Here is a 20,501-nt window from a genome sequence, read left to right as displayed (position 1 = left end):
GTTTTAAAATTAACAATTATCAGAGTAATTTTTTCTTTGTCCACAGTGATAGAATTGCCAGCCCCTAAGCTAGTGCCGGCTGGTCTCTACAGACCAGAAAATGTTTGGGGATGAGAATGGTGACACATATTTTGTCCTGTTTGATTGTAACAGTGTGGAATACCACATAGCAACTAGCAGTCCTTTCTTTTGTTGATTAAGATACCTGTCTAAGAGACCAAAAGGGGATTACTTAACTCAGTCTCACAGTATGTATCTCACATATATGTCTTTGATTCTCTTCCCACAGGACAGAAGGAAAATATAGCTGACAAAATTAGGCATATATCTCCAGCACAATTTCAAGGGGTAAAGCCTGCCTGCCTGGACTTTAAGGAAGTACCCACACAGCCACAGAGGCATCCTCCAGGACTGGTAACAGCACTGCTCAGCCTTGCTCTTGCTGACAAAGTTTCCCCACAACACTGCAACGATGAATTTCCTCCGGCGGCGTCTCTCAGACAGTAGCTTCGTGGCAAACCTGCCCAATGGCTACATGATGGACTTGCAGCGCCCCGACAGCTCCACGAGCTCCCCGGTTTCTCCTGCCACGGAGAGAAAGCACCTGCAGCCACCCCAGCCCTCACACTCCTCCTCTACTGGCAGCAGCATCTTCAGCTCCATCTCCAGCGCCATGAAGCAAACCACACAGGCGGCTGCGGGACTGATCGAGCACTCGGCCGGCCCCACACCCCCCATGGCACAGAAACCCAGGATCCTCCTGGTGATCGATGACGCACACACGGACTGGTGAGTCACCTGTGATCCCCCACTAATTCAGCCCCACTTCTCAAGGAATCACGGATAATCTGCAGGGGGTGCACGGATGCTTTCACTGGAGCTGGGTAACCAGCTCTGGCCCCCAGCTGGTGTCTGTCAGACAACTTGTGTGAATGGCATAGTGGGATTTTTCTTGGTAAAAAATGTTCATTTGGTATTCATTGATCAACTTCTTCATAGCCTTAATATATGAACACACATAGGGCATTTTTGGCTTGGCAGGCTTAGCTAAGATGTCATAGCTAACAAAGATCCTACGAGGTCATCTGAAGGTGTGTTAATGATGTCATTCAGGACCTTAATCCGCTGTGCTGACTCTAAAAAGTGACTCAATCTCTTCAGCTCTCCATCTCTCTTGAGCTTTTCTTATACATGAATTATGAAAAGATAACCAAACTTTGTACTACCTGTCAAGGGCCCTTTACATGCTAAGCATAACAACAACTATTGGCAAAAGCATCTCAGGCTCAGCTAAGCCTCAAATTTGTTCAGTTCTTGCAGGTCTCTTTACAAACAAAAGTTTGGAAGTTTGTTTCCTATGATATTGGGTAGCACAGTAAACTTTCCAAAGTACTCCCTTTTGAAGTCTTCTAAAATGTTACAGAAATTACTTACTGCCTTTTGTATGCTCCTTTTCAAACCCAGCTGGTTTAGAAACTTTAGGCAACCTGTCTGAGAGTCTTATCTGGGGGAAATATCCAGAGAATGTGTTGAGAAGATGCTCTTGTTTCATCTGCCAGCTTGTCACAAAACAAAAGAGGGAAAGATTGGCCCAGGTAAGGGGGCAGTATTGAAGACTTCAAAATGAAGGAAGTTGTGTTTTTGGGTCTTGGTCAAGAGAGATTATTTTATCTTTCTGTTCATCCCACTCCACTTTTGAGTACAGTTGTCACGTTTGTTTTTCTCTATTTAACTAGAAGAGTAGGGACAAGGTGAGACCAAACTTTTCTGGTATATCTTCATAAATCAAAAGCTTAGCTCTTACCTAAAAAGAGACCATGACTGAGTACAACTAGGCCAGGCATCTTCAGCCAACTTGAAGTAAGAGAGGGAAAACAGTGGGATTTTTCTCAAAGGAAGAACAACTTCTTCAGTGAGTGGGAAAGTCCCTGCTAAGGTTGTCACCATGAATGTTTCCCTGGCCTAGTGTCTTTCATCACAGCAGCAGCCCCTCAATACCAGGTCCATCAGTCAGCAACATCAATCTGGCTCAATCAGACCTGATCTCTCTTTCCTGGGTGCACCACGAGTCTCCTGCAGGCTGATGCTCACTAACCTCTGTCTCTGCAGTGTTTTTGCAGTTCCTTGGAGATGCTGCCAGGTGGCAGTCCCTTAACACAGCATCCTCCGTCTGGGAATGGGCTGCCTTTGATGCTCCAGCATCTAGTGCTAAGCCAGCACTGTGTAGTCCAAACACTGCAATCAGAGAGCAAAGCCCTAGTTCAAAGGCCAATCTAGTTTTTCCTTGAGATTAATGGTGCTGGGGTAGTCAGGGCAGGGCAAAAGACAAGGAGGGGTTGGACCCTGCTGCAGGGTTTTCATGTTTCAAAATACACACACTTCATTTGAATCCCTGCCTTTATATCTCCCAGCTGCTGTTCTGTCATGCAGACTTTGTGGTCCGTGAGCTGAGCTTGCTGAGGGAGCAGCAGCTGGGATATATAAAAAGGAAGTAAACCTTCCTTTAAGCAAGGCTACCCATGCTATCCTCATTCCTCCACTCCTCTAAGCATTCCTCATATCCTGCTGCCTTGGATATTCCTCCGCTGCCTATAACTTAGACACTTCTGGGAATGATGGGATATCCCTTTCACTTATCCCAGCTCTCTGACTCAACCCACAAGTCTGCAGGTATCAAATGCTGCTTGCAAAGGCTCCCTGCCTTTACTTTCTCTAAGGCTGTGAGGACACTGTACAAAATTAGTGCATGAATTCATAATCATACCCTGATGCATGTATGACATGAAGAACAAAGAAAGAACATTACTAACCCTTGCCTGCCATGGCTTTTTGTGGCATGGACAGAAATACATGCCTAGAAACTTCTCCTGTTTAAAGGCTGGTCCTTGCTGAGAGAGCATAGCAATGCAACCATTCCAGTAAGCCACGACTGCTTCCTCCTGGTTGATTTTGTGTCTTCAGGAAAATCAGTGAACCCCTGAGAGCAGCACTAGAGAGTAGTGACTCCATGGCTCCGCGGATGTTTATTTTTGGTAAGGTACTTCTGAGCAACGCTAGTCACCTTCTTGTTCTCAGCCAGGGTGTTATGTGAGTTCAGGCTGAGCAGTCTCAGGAAGCTGTGTTTGCCTTGTGAGAGCCCAGCTGACAAAGCTGATTATCCAGGGATTCTGACCATCCCCTCTGCATCATGTATAGAAACAGCCCCAGACTTTGGAAGGTGAACAACAGCACATTGCTACTTCTGTGCTGGTGATTCTGGGTTTGGAAAGAGCATCATGTTTGTAATGCATTTCACCTCTGCCTGCTCTGGTCTTTCTAGTTGTGAAACCTTTGTATTTGGTTTTCAAGAAACTCTTTCCTTCTCCCTTCGAAATAGCTAACTCAAAAAATCCCCAAGAAATAACTACTGACGTGCTGCCCTATTACAAGGGTGAGGGGCTCCCACAGTGCCTCCTCCCCCAGAGCAAGTTACACAGGGTTTACAAACAAGGACCAGCTTGTTCACAGACAGGAAGGGTGAGAGACAGTGGAATCTGCCATTTGATTTCTCTTCTCTAAATGAAAACACTTTCTCAGAATTGGAGACTGTAGAAATATTGCCAAGCCAGACATTAATTTATCATCACTGTTTGTATTACAGCAAAGGGCTGCAGTTGTGGGTTAGGATGAGGTGTTGCACAATTACTTGATGAAATGCTTTAACAACCCAAATAGGCAAGTGCATGTTAAATGCACTTTAAAGGGACAAATGACAATCCTTTCTATTTTTGAGGAGCTACTCTGTCTCTGATGACACAGTGTAGCACTCAATTTCTCAGAGGCCTGAAGGAAAGAAAGAGCATCCATGGGAATCCATGGCCTGTCTTCCACCATAAAATCCTTGACGTTCTTGATGTGCAATATGCTCTGGTTTATTCCAGAGGCAAAGTACTATAAAAACAATGTGAGACCCACAAAATATGATCAGCTGCTTTCTGCATTAGCAGCAGTAAAAGAAAGGTACATTCTATTAAGAACAAGGGAACTCACCCAGCTTTCTGTTAAAGTGGCAACATTTTGACAAATTTTCCATTCTCCTCAAAGGCGCAGCTCTAGACGTTGCAAGGAAGCACGCAGTGAATTGCCATGTATGGGATGTGCATGAGAGGAAAATCCTACCTATAGAGCTCCCTTGTGCTCTTGGCTTTGACAGGCGGCCCTCAGAGGCACGCACGGCAGTGAGTGTACCTGTGCATCAACACACCAGGGAAAAGCTCATCTTCTCTGCTCTCATTACTGGCACATTTCTCAGCTGGGGAGCCTCCACCTGGAGAATGAGGCTCCTTCTGGTGGGCTGGGAGTCTCTGTGCCTTGGGAGACTTCCAAAAACGCATCCAGAGCTCACCTACAGCAGCTGCCAGAGAAAATGGAACGCAGACATGAATACACGTGTGTGTGTGTGTTGAACACGCAGCACTAGGGAGCCGACCATGAGGAAGGGGGACAGCAGAACTCCAGGTGCTGGCACATGGGCCAGTTCCAGCAGCCCCACCTCAGCCAGGAGGAAAGCATCCCACCTCTGGCAACCTCCTCTCCCACCATGCTATTAAACAAAATTATGCTCTAGCTGGAATGAATTTCTCAGCAGATCAAACAGGATTTTGCACTGTGAATTATTAACCCCCATCCTCTGTGAAAGTGCTCAGCTTTCCAGCCTAATGCTTCGCTTTTAAACAGCTTATGGGGGAAGTGATCAAGCACACTAAGGCTCCTATTAGCCACACATGCTAAAAGCATTGCTTTCTGGATAGCATAACAAAGTTGTTCTTTTTGCATTTGCTGGATATATAAGTTACATTTGTGAAACAGCTCATGTGGCTTTTCGAAGCCATTGGTGTGTTTTGTCACAGTGCTGGTTTTGCTGCCTTGCCCAAAATACAAGTGCCCTGTGTGCAGCAGTTGAGTATTGTGATTATTATATACATGAGTATTGTGAAATGCTTCACCAAAAAATAAGTCACAGAGGATAAAAAAATTGCATTGTTTTATCTCCTCTTCAATTTGCAGCCAAATCTGCCTGAACATACTGTCTCCAAAAATTTTAAGATCAAGGAAGAGAGAAACTGTGATTAGCACTGAATTAAATCCTCTTAAAACATTTGAAATGGTTCTTTGTATAACAATAATGTCATGATTCAGATCTAATTATGTTTTATACTGGTCAAAGGAAATAATCAACTTCTTTTAAAAAGAAAATTATTTTTACTTCTGAAACGTAAAAATATTGAGCCCTAAATATGTCATTTGCCTAAAAATTTGATTGTGACTAATAACAGTCTAATACTGAATTTTGGTAACATGGGAGTTCCTAAATACTGGGGTTTTTTTCAAGGAATTCCTTTTAAAAATATTCAATGAGTGTCATGAGTCATTTCATGCTTTCAGTAGGCTGAAGGTGATATTCTAAGGCTCCTATTAAGAGGAGTATTCCTGCACCTAACTCATTTAAACATAAAGAGAAGTTTTGGAGTTTAAGCTCGAATTTAGGAATTTGCTGGTAAAATTGCAAACTTTTGTCTGTATTTCCTGATAAGAAAGTCCTAAATCATCTAACATGATGGTCACTGACAATAGATTATTATGAATAAGGTTTTTTTACATAGTAGTGAGCTTTTAATGTTTCACAAGTTCTGTGCAACAATGGAGCAATAATTTGAAAAAACTTACACACAAAATTCACATTTTCACAAGTCTGGTTTAGAAGCCCTTATATTTTTTTCCTGCATATGTAAAGTATCTTGGGATCTAGTCCCCCTAAATGAAAGGTGATACAGAAATGTGAAGGATTAGTATCATTACAAAAATAGACACAAGGAATATGGAAAACATTCCCCACCAGGCTGTAACTATGCTAATGCAAGTCAAATCTGGGTCCTTAATTACTTTACCAGAGTTCCTATAAATGCATAGAATTTAACCTCAGAATGTACTGCCTAGTCCTGTACATATAAAAAAAAAAAAAATCCAACAAACCCAACCCTCAGATATATTTCTCAACGTTTGTGGGCCAGATTTCTTCTGCCTGAAAGTGTACAGCCCTGCCCCAAGATTGGTCCAAGTTAGGCCAGTTCCACTGCTCTCAAATTCAAGGAGAACTGAAGTAGGCTGGAAATAAAATTGCAAAATCCTCAACAAAAATTGATACCCCTTGCAAACAGCTCCAGGCCATATTATTTAGACTTAGCAACTTGTAAATGTTCCAGCAATGCACTATTTTGATAATACACAAAAATTAAATTGCTGCCTCACGTTGTACTTTATGCAGTACCCCACCTCCACCCCCTACCCTCCTAACCCCAGCTCTTTGTGGTCAGGAGGAATGTGACCACAGCACAGCCTGGGTGGGGGACCAGACCTACAGCAAAGTGTCCTTCCTATTCTGACAGCTCAGAGAAGCACAAAAAGCTGTGCCCAAAAGCAATAGTGCTGCACTAACTAGTGCTTCTGCTCTTGGTGGGGGATTGCTTTGATTACCCCTGTTTGATGAGCAGAAGGTGCCACAGGAAGATGCTGGAAGGCCACTATTGTGTGGGACTCCACAATTCCTTGAATAGAACAAGTGGCCTGAATGGTTGTGTCTGCAATGGTTAAAGTGCTGGTGGCTTGCCAAGCCAGGTCTCCCCAGAACACAGGCCTTCAGAAAGGGAGGACTCACAGGGAAAGATTTTAAAAACATTTCTCCCTTGCTGTCCCAACGCTTCCCTTGCCATCTGCATTCAAGCCAAGAAAATCCTCCCAGCCCTGTAGGGTGGGACCTCAGATCTCATCAAGGACCTCACCAGGAGGACTTCCTTTATCCAAAAAAACCCTAATCCGTCCTGCCATCAGAGCCCAGCACAACCCCCTTCGGGTGAGGCGTTCCTTGATGTGATCCCATAACTAATAATGTTTTGGGGGTGGTTTTACAGTAACCAGAGTGGGCTGGGTTTGTGGTTCTTCCCAGAAGGCAACAAAAGAAGTCTGTTCCCACAGCCCATCCAAGGACACTGGAGACACACCTGTAGTACTGCAGAGCTGGCTCTCTCTTCGATGGCCACAGCAAGTCAGGTGGTGACAGCACCAAGAGCAAGGTGATCTTGCCCCAGGGAGGAGCAGGGCTGGTCACAGCACTGCTGTGCCCCAGGGATAGAGCTGAAACTTCTATGGAGCTCCTGGCAAAGTATCAGTGTATTTATGGTTACCTTTTGACCCACCACAAACCTGAGATTTGCTCACTCGTCCTTCCCTGTCGGTATGTACAATGTGAATACCTTTTCCTTCTTTCTGTACTGTGGTCCATCCAACTTTTAATTCAAGCCTTGTTTTCTGAGGTGTCAAAGCACTCATCCATCACTCTTATTCACCATTCTGACACCCTCATCCCTTGCCCCAAGGTACTCTTGCAGAATAAGTATTAATTACCAACCAGTCCATCTCAGAGCTGAACACTGCATAAAGGTCTCTGGGCCAAAGTAGATGCGGACCAAAGCTCCAGCAATTTGCAGACCTCAGCATTTATGGAGTGATTTTGCCCATCCCTATGCCCTGGGCAGTCAGGAGCTGACCATCTCAAAATTTCTTACTATGTACAGCTGAGAATTTCTGAAGTGGGGAAAAGTGGTGGAGCGAGTAAGAACTGGCTCCTGAAAGGAAAACCTTCCTTATTTTCAATCTTGAAAAAAAAAAAAAAGGGTACTCCTCCTCCTTCCCCTCCCTGCTGCCCTTATAGCGTGTAGGGGCTGGGGGGGGTCGGAGCATTCCAGCAGCTTCTGGCCAGTATCCTGGAAACTGCCTTCTTTTTCCCAGTCTCAGCCCCTTTTATGAAGGAGACAATACAGTGAGTGTCTTGTGCATCACTTGGGCCCCCAGGCCCTTTGACATGGGGATTTTATACAGCAGCTCACCACCTCCCCACCCTCCCTGAGGTGCCCCCACACCCAAACCAGGGGGCTTCGCCTTTTCCTAGATAATTCAGAAAGAAATTACAGGCCTTATTTTCCCAAGGGCTCAAGAGAAATATGTGTAATGTGATGCCAGGGAAATAATTCAGATAATTCCAGAATTTACCCATGGATGCCTTTTGGTTTGTTTACCCGGGTCCCTTCTTGCCATTTCTCTCCTTCTTTCTTCCACCCACTCGCTTGCCCACCTCTCCCTAAGAGTCCTGTGCATTTCTCTCTTCATTGTGTTTTGCTCTGGCCCCTCCACGGCATAGGAAAGGCTGCTTCCTGCTCTAGTTAAGTCGTTTCCATGCAAAGTTTGGCTTGGCTTTCTCTGCTTGTTGTGTCTTGATCCAGAGGCACAAGCTCAGTCAGAGGATTTGGAGAGATTTGTCATTACAACATCCTAGTGTCCTTTTGCATGGTCTCAGCGAGGAGAGCCCATTTCTGGGCTGGAGGTACAAGCCAGCTCTTGAGTTTGTAGCTCAAGGCCTCTGTTGAACAGTGATAGAGGTGTGAGTCAGGGTTCACTCACATCACAGGGGATTTGGGCTCAGGCTTATTAGTTCATCTGAAAAATGACTTCTCAGTTTCCAAGACAGCATTCCAATATTTGCTGTATCAGTTCCACTGAGGTCTCTCTTAGGAAGATCTGAAAATCTGTGAATTAGGTAGCTAATGGGAGGTGAAATGATCATTTATTATTCCCTACTGCTGGTAAAGGTACACTCCATATCTGACAGAAAATTGTTGTGTATGCTTCCTCCAGCCATGGTAATTGAGGCAGACTGGGGCTGGTTTACAGAATATCTCTACAAAATAAACTTATATCCTTTCCAGATAACTTCATAAGAAGAGGCGTTGGGTTTCTTATGTCCCTGTAATAATTTCAGAGCTGGGGCAGAAAGCAAAACCTAAGTTTGTTTGATGCCTTTGCACTCATAAAATACATCCTTTCCCAGAGCATGCAGCTTCTTAATCAGAAAGAGAGAGGGGTTTGAGGCAAGCTTCTTTCCTGCAAGCCGGGGCAGACATTTGTCTGTTTATCACAGTGCTTCCTCCCTCCCAGTCCATGGGGCCACATTTAAATGGATTGCCTGGCTCTAAGAATCCCACCCAGGAACTGCTCTTGAGCATGGCCCTGCAGTTTTCTTCAGTCAAAACATGTTTACATGCTAATTCACTGAGATCACAGCAACCGCACCAGCCCATCTGCACCCTTCCTAGCCAAATTATAGCTCTGTGTTCTGCTGAGCTGAACATCTGACATGCTTTAAATAAAGGGGTGGCCAGCCAAGCAGTGGTCAGTGCTGCAGACTGCCTGGGAGAGGCGGTGGGTCTGTGTGGCCAGTGGCTTGCCCAGTGTCCCAAGCTGGGGGCATTAAGCCCTCCTGGGGCCATGAACTGCTCCTCTCATCACCGGGAGCTGAAGGTGAGTGGGGACACTTCCAAGATTCCCAGAAAGTTTTTGGACTGGTCTTCTGGGCACAGCTCCTCTGCTGCACTACAAGCTGCCTAGATAACTCTGCAGCAGTCAGGTCCTAGACAGAGGTCTGGAAGAGACTTGCTCAGGTGGTTTTGGGGCAGAGAGCATCCACAAATGTCTTGTAAAGCCAGGATTCTGCCAGAAACATCCATCTCTCTTTCTCATGCATCCCCACCACAGCAGCATGGTCTTCCTTTCCTCTGTCTCATGTCCACTGTGAGGACCACAAGCCATTTCAGACATTGTGCAGAACTGACCAGAAGTATCATACCTCTTGCAAGAGGTTTGATACTTCCACAGCATTGGTAATGATTCCAGCTTGCTTAAAATTTGAAGGGCTCCAGGAGGATGCTAAGGCCATTTTTCATTTCATTGTGATAGCCTCTACTGCCTATGGGCTCCAAAACCCTATGTGAGAATTGAAAACACCACTGCATCCATTTCAGAGATGTTTTAGTAAGAAATGTTTTATTCTTACCCTGGGCTGTGTCAAAATGATGGGCAGACCAAAATATTTGGCTGCAAATTGCTTAGCACCTGTAGTCTTCAGAGGCACTCAAAGCAGGTTAAGCTTCCTGAGGGACTGTTTTGGGAAGAAAGTGATATATTTTACTGTTTAAGGAAAGCTCTAGGGACATTGGATGAGACAAACTGTGGAAAGAGGGATAGGAGAGAGAGGTCACACCGAGTCTAAGCTGAGGCCCCTTGCACTACTCCAGCAGCTCCTGAAGCTGGATGCACCCTCTGTGTGACCACCCATAAGCCCATCCAGTATTGCAGAGAGGAGAAGGAGGGTTTTGTGCGGAGGCTAATTTCCTGGACCAGGCAATGGAAGTCCCTTTGATGCCTCTGAACCAGGCTGAGGACTGTGGTCAATCACACTTCATTACAAGCTAAAGCAAAGTATCATTAAGGAGTTTGCTGCCACAAAGAGGAGAGGCCATAGAGAGAGGAAGTGTGTTCCATAAATGTGGGTAAGGAATATATATTATGAGCATGCTGGGAATAAAACCAAACTTGTACCAGGGAATAGTATGCCTCAAATTTCAGAGCAGTTCCTGTGAGCTCTCTGAAAGCTTACTGCAGTTTTTAAGAAGTCACTGGTTCCAGCAATATCCCCAATGTTTAGGAGTGAGGAATGTTGCCAGACGCTCTTGAGCCATGCCTCCAGAAATTCAATCGAATTATTAAGTGCATTTAGAGTTCCTGTTTATTGTTGGAGTCATGATGTCTTAGCTTGTCTGCTGAGTTGTTTTCTTAATTCAATGCCCATAAATTAAAAAAAAAAAAAAAAAAAAAAGAGAAGGAAAAATGGGCAGAGATCTGCTTTTTATACCAAACAGGGTTTTTTCGAGTCACCTGGTCTTGTTTACACCTGGCTACTACATTGTCCCTCACCTATGCAGAAGTCTTACAGGCTGATGGATGGGCTGTCTGGTAAGGAAAGTGTGATACAATATTCAGATGTCCTTGTTAGAATTAAGCAGAAGGCCTTTGTCATTTTTAATGTATTTTTTAATTATAATGAAAAATTTTTACTCCATTTTGAGCCAGAATGAAAAAACAACTTTTTTATTTACACATCACATTTCTGGGGGAGGGGAGCATGCAGCTATAAACTGATGGGATTCAGCCATGGGGAAAATTGCCTTCCTACTGTCTCTCCTTTTTTTATTGGAACAAATAGACACATAGTAAAAATGTGAGCCAGCTTTTTTTTTGTTGTTGTTTTTCTCATACTATAAAATAGGGAGCAAAGCCGGCTTCCCCTCATTTTCCTTTACTTCTTTTTTCTGTCCTGTCTTTGCCAATTGGAAACAGAACCCAGAGTTACTTTTTCTCTGGAAACAACTCTTGTAGGGCTAACCTGTTTTCAATGCTTTCCAAATAGAAGAGCCCTTTGGAGCCTACATGGCCTCCTGAAAGTTTATAGGGGAGGAGGACAAAATAAATTCATATTTTCTTCTGTCAAGCTTGTTTGGTGAGAGGAAGAATTGGAGAGAAATATCTACAGGGAAATTTATATTGGCAATTTCCCCACTGACCAATCAATATAAGGGGCATTATACATAAATATGAATACAAAAAGCTAAAACTGCCTGTCCTTTTCCTCTGTTTTCTTCTCCAGCACTACTGTCAGCCTTCCCCTTGCATGAAGAACCTACTAGAAGTGCTTTGTTGTCTGCATAGTGTGAGGAGATAGGAACAGAGGTGGTGGAAGGTGCATGTTCTTCTCACAGCAGTGTTCAATCCCAAAGCAAACACAGTTTCTGTGATCAGGAGAAGAGTTCCTTCATCAGTGACTCTGCAGAGATGCAGATACAGTTTCCCTAAATCAACAGCAAAAAGGAACAGAAGTGGAAAGCAGCTCTGAAGTGAGAGAGCATGAGAACAGGCTTCACAAGTACTTCAGCTGTGATGATAAACTCCTTACTCAACATCAGAAGAAATTCCCGATGCTGTGCCACATGTTGTTCTCCTTTTACAGAATAAGGATTGAGTATTAAATGAGATATAGCAAGGAATCACTGATTAGAGTTGTTCCCTGGAAAAGATTAGGAGAACATTTGTTTTTCAGTTTGAAAATTAAATGAAAAAGTAACAAGCCTTGAAGGAACTTTCCAATGTGGTTTTCATCTGGCTTGGCAGGTTTCTCCTGGAGAACAGAAAGGTAAAAGAAGATAGGAATTAGAAAAACATGCTGTGACCCAGATAGAAATTCTTTATCAAAAAAGGGAAATGCAGAAGCAAAATCGTATGTAATGAAAGCCAAAAATCTTATTTAACCATGTTTATCTCTCTTGTTTCTTCTGCAGGGCCAAATATTTCCAGGGGAAGAAGGTGAATGGAGAATTTGATATCCGAGTGGAACAGGTCAGTGCAAAGTGAATTTCTTTCTAAGGAATATATGTGGACACAGCTAGGGAGAGGTATTCTGTCCCAGCAACAGTGATGAGGTCCATAGCCTGGTTTTTATGTGCTCCACTGGGCACTGGACACATTCTGCTTCCCTGTTAGCCTTGGCACCAAATATTCATTTCAATTGAAGCCTCTTCATGTTGGGGTCTGTCCCCTGCTCTGTGTGTTGCTGCAGTGTCTGTCAAAAAGTGCCATATGGACTGAGATTGGATCTGTTGCCAAAAGAGAAATTATTAATAATAATAATCATCTGCAGGCACCCAACTTGAAAGCAGGCATAAGAAGAGAGAGATGTTGAGATAAAAAGGTGGGTCTGAAGGAATCATATGCTTGTTTTATACTCATTAGGACTATAAAAATGTTTGGGTGGGTAAAGAAAGCTGCTGAATGTTGTTTGAATGACCTGATATTTTCTGTTTTAATAAGGCTGTGGATTCTGCATCGTGTGAGTGTACAGATTATTAATGCAGTGCTTTTGAAGACTTTCTCAGGACCCATTGCCCTTGAAAAGGTGTTGTTTTTCTTTTTAAAGGAGTCCTGTCCTGTTTTCTATGACTGTTCATGAGCGCACATGTTCTGATCAAACTGTGTCTGGGACAGATTTGTCTTTTTTATTGATATCACACTTGTCAGTCTAGGTGGTATTAGCAAGAATAATTCTTCCTGGCATTTCCTTATGAAAGTCTTTATTTTGTTGTCAGCTTTACCAATTACCCTAAAAGAGAACAGGAAAAATTTAAAAATTTACAAATCATCCTACTCACTTAGAAGCATGAAACCAAATAATTTAAGTTTTCCCTTCAAGCCTCTGATCCAGCCCTCTCCATCATTTAAAGCAGGTTCAGGTTCAAAGCTAGACTTGGTACTCTTCAAAACGGCCTGTTAATTCCTTCCAAAACCTCTAGTGTCTGCCTTTCCCCTCATAATCCTTCTCCTCAGATGTTATTGCACTTGTAGTCCTTATAAAGAAACTGCCTTCAAATGTTTGGTGAGTGCAGAAGGTCAGGAGTGGACTCCTGATCCTTCATGGGGGATCAAGCTGTGACCCTTGTCACCATCACAATGTAGCTTTTCACATGTCCCCACTGGCTCTTGTAGGGAGGCTTTCCCAGTTTACCTCTTGAAATCCTTCACATAGGCTGAATACCCATGTTCCAGATGAGGCAACAAATTGCTCCAAGCAAAGACCACAATGCAATTTCGCTGGTGAGGACCACAGCTAAGCCCCTGCAGCTTTCATTCAATGCCCACAGAGTGACTGCAGCATTGCCCGAGGGAATGAAACCCCCAGTGGGTAGGAGAGTTGAGGAATGGAAAACAAGGATCCTGGCTATTTCCACCTTTCCCCTCTCTGCCACTCAGATCAGGTAGCCTGGCCTCCATTTAGTGGGCAGGGAGCTGCTCTTGACTCCTCCAGACCTCAGAAGGAGAAGAGATGATGACTTTTCCCAGCTGGATCACTATTCTCCAGGGAAACACAGAGGCTGCATTGTCAAGGGCAGTCCTTGAATCTGACCCCAGGCCTCTCTTGTGTATTGTTAAGGTCAAGAAAGAGGCACTGATTCCTTCAGACTCTGGCTTTTTCTTCCCTTCTCATTTTGTCCATCCATCCTTGCTCAGTATTTCTTGATAGTTAATTTTCACTTATTGCTTCTACCCTATTTATTTGGAGCCTTCCTAACTTCACCTCTTCCTCAAGCAGTCCAGGAGCCTAAACTGTTGTGAGAACAGGTCCCCCGAAGCTGAATGTTGACCTTTTATAGCTGAAAAATGAATGTTCTTCCATAGTCTTCTTTAAAAAATAAAAAAGAAAATAACTGTGTTCATTAACATGGCCCACATCTTTCTCTGTGAGTTCCCAGCTCACAGCCTTCACTCCTGTGACTCTCCCCCAAAAGGCACACAGACTGTGCCATGGTGCACAAGCCTTAACCTGGCTGTTCAGTTTTGAATAAACTCTCCATCAGAGACTTTGACTCTTAGGCACCTCTTGAACCATTTAGTCTGCTCAGTAAGTTCATTTAGTTTTTCATTTTTCCATGTGATCCTGTATCAGATAACCACACATTATTAACTCAGCCAGAAATGCAGTTTGCCTTAGGAACTTTTTTTAGATTTTATAGGCAAAAAAACACTTTTGATCTGAAAGGCTAAATAACAAAGAAGTTTGAATGGCAGAAAGCAATGAAAGGAAATATCCAAATGTTAAATACTCTTGGAAAACCACACTGGGTAAAAGCCTTTTTTTACTGACTGTGCTAACTCATTTGCCATTCTTCCAGGCTGTCCAGTGGTTGGTTTGAACTTTTTCTCTCCTCTTTCATATTCATCTCTGTTACATTTTAATTTTTTCTAAGCAAGCCATTTTAGCAATCTGTGGGGGAAGCAGAACAGGATAGTAGGTGATATTTTTTGAAAGCCGTGCTATCACTTATTGGTAATGCAGCAGGAGTGCTGCAAGCAGCAGTGTCACTCCCTCTCTCAGTTATCTAAACTGGCTGTACACCCCTACCAGCTCTCCTGGCTGCCTCCTCCCTCCTCTGAGGAATGCAGGACATATGTGATCATGCTGTCCTGCTCTGTCTGTCCCCCACACCCAGCTCTGTGGAACACATTGGCTCACTTCAGCTGAATTCCAGAAACAGGTAGATGTTTGAAGATAGTTTCTGCAAGAGGTGAATCCAGTTCATCTTAGACACTGGGTAATACACAGGGAAGAGACTACTAAATGCCATCCTGCTGCTCAGGGAGCTGCTTCTGCAAGTCTCAGCCTGTATGAAAATAGGTTTCATGGACTCTCCAATAAGGTTTTCTGGTTCTTTGGCACTAAGTGAATTGCACACCTTGATAGGAACCTCAGGCCCTAGTTCTTCATGTCCATTATCCCCAGGAAGAGACAGGGGTTACTGTGGGCATCACCTGGTGCCAGTGGATGAGGAGAGAGCTGGCAAGGGCACTGTAGTGTCTACACCACTCTCCTGTCATTCATTAAAATTAATGTGAAGCCTGACTTTGTTTCTACCTTTGTTTCTTCTCTTCTGATCTTCAGTGTAATACTGAAATCATATTTATAATATGCCTTAAAGGCTGAAGGATTTATTATTGTCCACCATTTAGTGAAACCAGGCAAGCAGTGCTATTGCTTTCTTCCTGCTGGCTGGAGGGAGGGAGGTGAAAGGCTTTGGTGGTGTAAAGCCAGTTCAAACACTCTCCTGAGTCATGGCCTCTTTTTCTATGGAGGCAGTTTGGATTACATTTTGCTTTTTTGGGTATTTTTCCACTTCTGTAGCAATGATAGCTATTCATGAGACTGATTGAAACACTGGTCCAAAAGTAAAAATCTATTTGACCTATTCTGATCAAAACCCTGGTGTTTTAAGTTTTACTCAGTATGGGTAAAGCTCTAAGCTTTAAGAGAACAGCTGAGTCTAAAAATACTATCTCTATTTTATGCTAAAAATAAGCTGCTTAGATCTTGACCCACATTGTTGCTTTTACTTGTGTGGTGATTTCTAGCTTTCAGAACTGCAGTGTATGCATCTCTAGTTCTTTTCTCTAGAAATGCAAATACTAAAAAAGTTCTTTTAGAAATGAAAAGCATGCGTTTGAATAAATGGCTCTAAGACTAAGCTGAACTTAAAGAAGAATCTTAAAGTGCCACGGGAGTGAACCACATTGCTTTCAGTCTCTCACAAATAAAAAAAATCTTGCTTTTATCTCCTCAGTTCTTCATTGGCCAGAGGGCAGGAGGCATTAGAAGCCACAGTATACTGAGGAAGAGGAGAAATTATACAATAGGCCCTATGCTGTGTCAGATGTTTTTCTTCATTAGAGAGAAATTAATTCAGCACCTCCTTCCCCACCCTCTCTATGCTGTCCCAGAGGAAACTAAATCTTGTGTGCTCTAAGGATTTCTGAGGTTTTCCATTTGGATCATTACATACCTTGTGTGGAGTCTCCTTGGGCATGAAACATGCCCCTTGCTCCAGGGGAATGCCTCATGGCCATATATCCCCAGCACACCCACAGACAAGCAGAGGAGCGTGAGAGAGATGTGGCTGAGACCTGACAGCCACAGACACATCAGACTATGACCTGAGGGAGGGGGGCAGATCAGGGGGACACTTGACACCTGTCTGGAAGGGCAATGTCTGCAAAGCAGGAGATGTGCAGAGCAGGGTCACTGGGATGGCTATGGAGAACTGGTTTATGAGAGGAGACTGGAAGAGCTGAATTTGTTTCTCCTGCCATAACAGAGTATAAAACAGACATGAATATTTTTAGTAAATAACTTGGTGCAAGTCAGGGTTTTCACAGTGCCAAGCGTAGCAAGGGATTAAAGCCTGTGGTTCTGATGGGCTTTTCCAGTCCTGTGCCCTGCACAGACCAATGAGGGACACAACAGGCAAGAGCAAGCAGCACCTCTTAGAGAGGGTCCACCACCTTCAGGGTACCTTTCCTGCAGGTATTTCCCAAAGGAATTTTAATTTGTTCACAGACATTCTCCCTGGCATTGGCTAATTGATGGTGGAGTGGGGTGAAAAATGTGAGAAGGGACTCATGAAGCCCAAAGGTCCATCTACATTTTTATCCTTGATGTTTGTTCACCCTTTTCCTTCCCACCATTTCCTTGCTGTGATGAGGTGGGTCCATCTGTCCGTCTCACACGCATTTTTCTTGTACAGCTCATTCACTTGTTCCCACTGTTCAATTTACTTTCAGGGAATGATTATTCAGTGAACTCCTATATACATGCTTCTGGAAAAGTCTTGTGGTATAGATTATGACTCCATTGGCAGCATTGTCAGGAAAAAGTTGTACTTGGCAGTCACAGAAGATAATTGTAATACAAGTCATGAAGTCCACCTCCATTGTACTTCCCGCCCTAAAGAGGTATTTTCATGTGTGGTGTCAAATGGTCCTTTCAAAAGGTAGTCTGACAGGTCTGTGTGTGATGAAAGAAAAACTAGCCTCTTGTCAAACAACAGTATAATTTTTATCCATTATATGTTTAGGGTTTGGGTTTTTTCCCAGCTGAATGCCAGAAAGCAGTTCAAGAACAGCAAAGGAGTTCTCATAGCTTGCCACATGCAAGCATTCAGAAACCATGAATAAAGGGAGAGCTAGCAAGAATTACTCCAAAATCATTATTTCCTTAAATGAATACTATCTTTTTCTTTTTTTTTTTTAAATTTCATTGGCTTTTGGGAGTTTACAGAGTTCATGGTTTTGAGCCATTTCCTGGGACCAAAATATTTAGAAATGTGCATTTTCTAAACCTCAAATTTTCAGGTAGTCACATAACTTCTGAAATGAAAACTCAGGAGACAATTCTGAATGCCATCAGAGCTGATGCACCAAAAGGTGCTCTCACAGTGAAGGCACGTGGACCTTCAGCACCAGCATTGTTTCTAGCCTAGGAGAATGCATCCCAGCTTCAGGACATGTAAAGAGCACTTGAGGAAGCTGCTCTCAGAGCCGTAAAGCAGCATTCACATCACATATAGACTCTCTCCATTCTATTCTCCCAGAGAACAATCCTAGTACTGGGGAGAGGTGGGGAGCAGGGTGCCTGCCCAAGAGAAAATGTCTCAGGAAAAGATATGGGGAATCAGGATGTGTAATCTCTAATTCTGCATGCATACATAGCCTCAGCCCTCATCCCACAGGCATCCAAACTATCTGCCCACCTTTCTGCCTGTGCAGTATTTAGGGATTGCTTACTTTCTCCTTGAGATGCTTGTAATAGCTGTAGTGAAATGTGCTGCTTTAGGAATGTAGCCTGATGGGGGCCTTTCCTTGTACATATTGGAAGATCCACCAAAAAATAAGGCATAAAATCCACAGAGGAATGCATGAGATTTGATTGTACAGTAGCAATTCCTCATCCCAAGTGCCTAAGCCATGGCACGGACCAGGCTAGTCAGTAGGCCAGACAAAGCAGTGCAAGGATTACAGTGGATCTCAGCCAGAATATGAGTTTAAAAATAGTCACACTGCTGCATGTATGACAAATCCATGCTCAAGCATATGGTTGACAATTTCACATATGGAGGAAGTTGTGGACTTGCCAGAGAGAATCCCTGTGACAACAACATCTCTGATCAATTCACTGAAAAACATCACCTACAAGAAAATCTTACAAGAATAGGACTACTTTTGTCTAAAAAAAAAAAAAACAAACCCAAAAAAACCAAAAGGAAAAATAAGTCTTTGAGGAATAAGTCTTCAGTTTCTGCAGAAAGAAGTAATGGACACAAAAAAAAAAAAATGCTGCCTTAAAAAGTAAGGAGGGAGATCTAGATTGGGCTTTGGGGAAATTTTCCATTGTTGTTAAGGTACAGACTGCCTGAGGAGGTTCCTCATCCATGGAAGATGGAAGAAGGTTATTTAGTATCTGCACACAATGGCAGAGGCAGGGCTGGTCATGCCTTAGGAAAGAGAGAAAGACTATGTGATGTCTTGAAGTCCTTCCAATACAGCTTTCTGTTATTCTGTGAAAAATGCTTAAAATACACCTTGAACATGTGCTTCCCCTAAATCACTAACAGGCATAGCTACCAAGCCAGGCATTTCTACTATTGCGTGATTGAAAATGACAATATCTTCCTGTTTTAATATCAGGAAACAGAAACAGACACTCTAAAATAGCTCGCCAAAAAGGTCTCCAGCACACAGAGGACACTGATGGAAACTGAGAGTACCTTAAGGTTTAGTCCAAATGATTTGGAGAATCTTCCAATTCTTAATACCTGAAGGAGGCATTTTTGACAAAACTGTGATCAAAGTAGCTGTGGGCATCATCTCACATCTGAGCCTCACAGAGGTATGAAATATTTCTACTTCCACAGTCTTAATACATTATTCTTCAAGACAGGTTGTGTCACGTTTGTCACACATGGTTTGCTTTTGCCTTAAATGTTTTTGCAGCCACTGGCACTGCTGCAAAGTATAAAACACCATCAGGCTAATGCAATGCCTTCTTCTGTTCCATGATTCCTAATGCAAATGACTCCGCAAGGCCACAGGGAGCTGGGCTCTCCTGTTTTATGCATAGTTACCTGTCACTCTATCTGCATGGGCTGCTTTCAAAGACCTCTTTGTCTGCAAGGTAAACTCAGGCTGGAGATGATCTCAGAGCTGAAATCCCAGCCAAGGGAAGTCATCGGGCTACAAAACCCACAAAGTTAAAAATACAGGGAGCACTGGAAAATCAACAGGAAACTATTTCTGCTGACTGAAGGTTTTAGCCTTCTTCCAAAAGCCAGCTAGCAGCGGCCTGTTGGATGGAACAAAGCAGCTACATGAAAGGAGCAGTATTCCTTAACTTTGTCTGTTAAAGCAGAAGTGAATGCCAGGCAAAGGTCAGGATTGTCCCTCAGCTCTGATTGTAGATCTGGACGTTTTGGGAGTGAGATAGCTGAATCCCCCAGACCCTCTCTACACTTCTCTCTACTTGCCAGTGTTCCCTGGACAATGGTTGCCAAAGGGGATTTCTCCTTTTCTTCTGGTTCTTGACATTAGCAGGGCCTGAAATTGGTCCTGGCAGATTGGCATGAATTGCTCACCAGCTTGGGGGGTTCTCAGGCCTGTTTGCAGGTCAGGTGTCTGAGCACAGCTTTGTTTGTCCTGACTGCCTCAGGGAAACGCTTGTCAGACCAACTTTGTCAGACTGCAAGTGCCCCTCATCGAATGAAGACTGCCCATTTTCACCCCCAGCAAAGAGGAGTGTTAAGCACTTTACTGCAAACCAGTATGGAAAAGAACTTTGGAAGGAAAGCATAAAAAGCATGAAAACACAGACCTAAAACTTCCCTTTCTTGCACTGGTGTTCACATCAGATGATGCATTCCTCAGCAACAGAAGCTGGAGGTCCAGTTCGACAACACTCTGCTCTCAGAGTGGGACATCTCTGAGGCATACTTAGACACAGGTGGAAAAAACATCCTTTCATCTCCCCAGCCCACAGAGCCTCTGGAGCCAATGTGTAAACTAGCAAGCTTGCCATGACCCGTTGGGGACATCACTGATGGTGCCCAAAGAATCTCATCTTACAGAGTTTGTCCAAGGTGGACTCCTCTCTCCCTAGATCTCCTGAGATTTTTCAAATGTATAAAAGGCAGGTGCCTTTCAGGGGT

At 43.6% G+C, this 20,501-nt stretch overlaps 1 protein-coding gene across 1 annotated transcript in view; it reads left to right on the top strand.

Annotated features, from left to right (window-relative positions):
- Nucleotides 1-293: 293 nt before the first annotated feature.
- LOC132327261 (synapsin-3-like) overlaps nucleotides 294-20,501 on the top strand; it is a 39,624-nt gene continuing 19,416 nt past the window's right edge. Inside the window, exons 1-2 of the mRNA XM_059846288.1 lie at nucleotides 294-789; nucleotides 12,261-12,318. Of these exons, the coding sequence (XP_059702271.1) occupies nucleotides 473-789; nucleotides 12,261-12,318 (375 nt within the window). The 5' untranslated portion in view covers nucleotides 294-472. The remainder of the gene's footprint in view (nucleotides 790-12,260; nucleotides 12,319-20,501) is intronic.

The sequence above is a fragment of the Haemorhous mexicanus genome, chromosome 5 (genome assembly GCF_027477595.1).
Source record: "Haemorhous mexicanus isolate bHaeMex1 chromosome 5, bHaeMex1.pri, whole genome shotgun sequence".
NCBI lineage: Eukaryota > Metazoa > Chordata > Aves > Passeriformes > Fringillidae > Haemorhous > Haemorhous mexicanus.
Note: the sequence above shows the minus strand (reverse complement) of the source record. Positions and strands in the feature narration are given on the sequence as shown.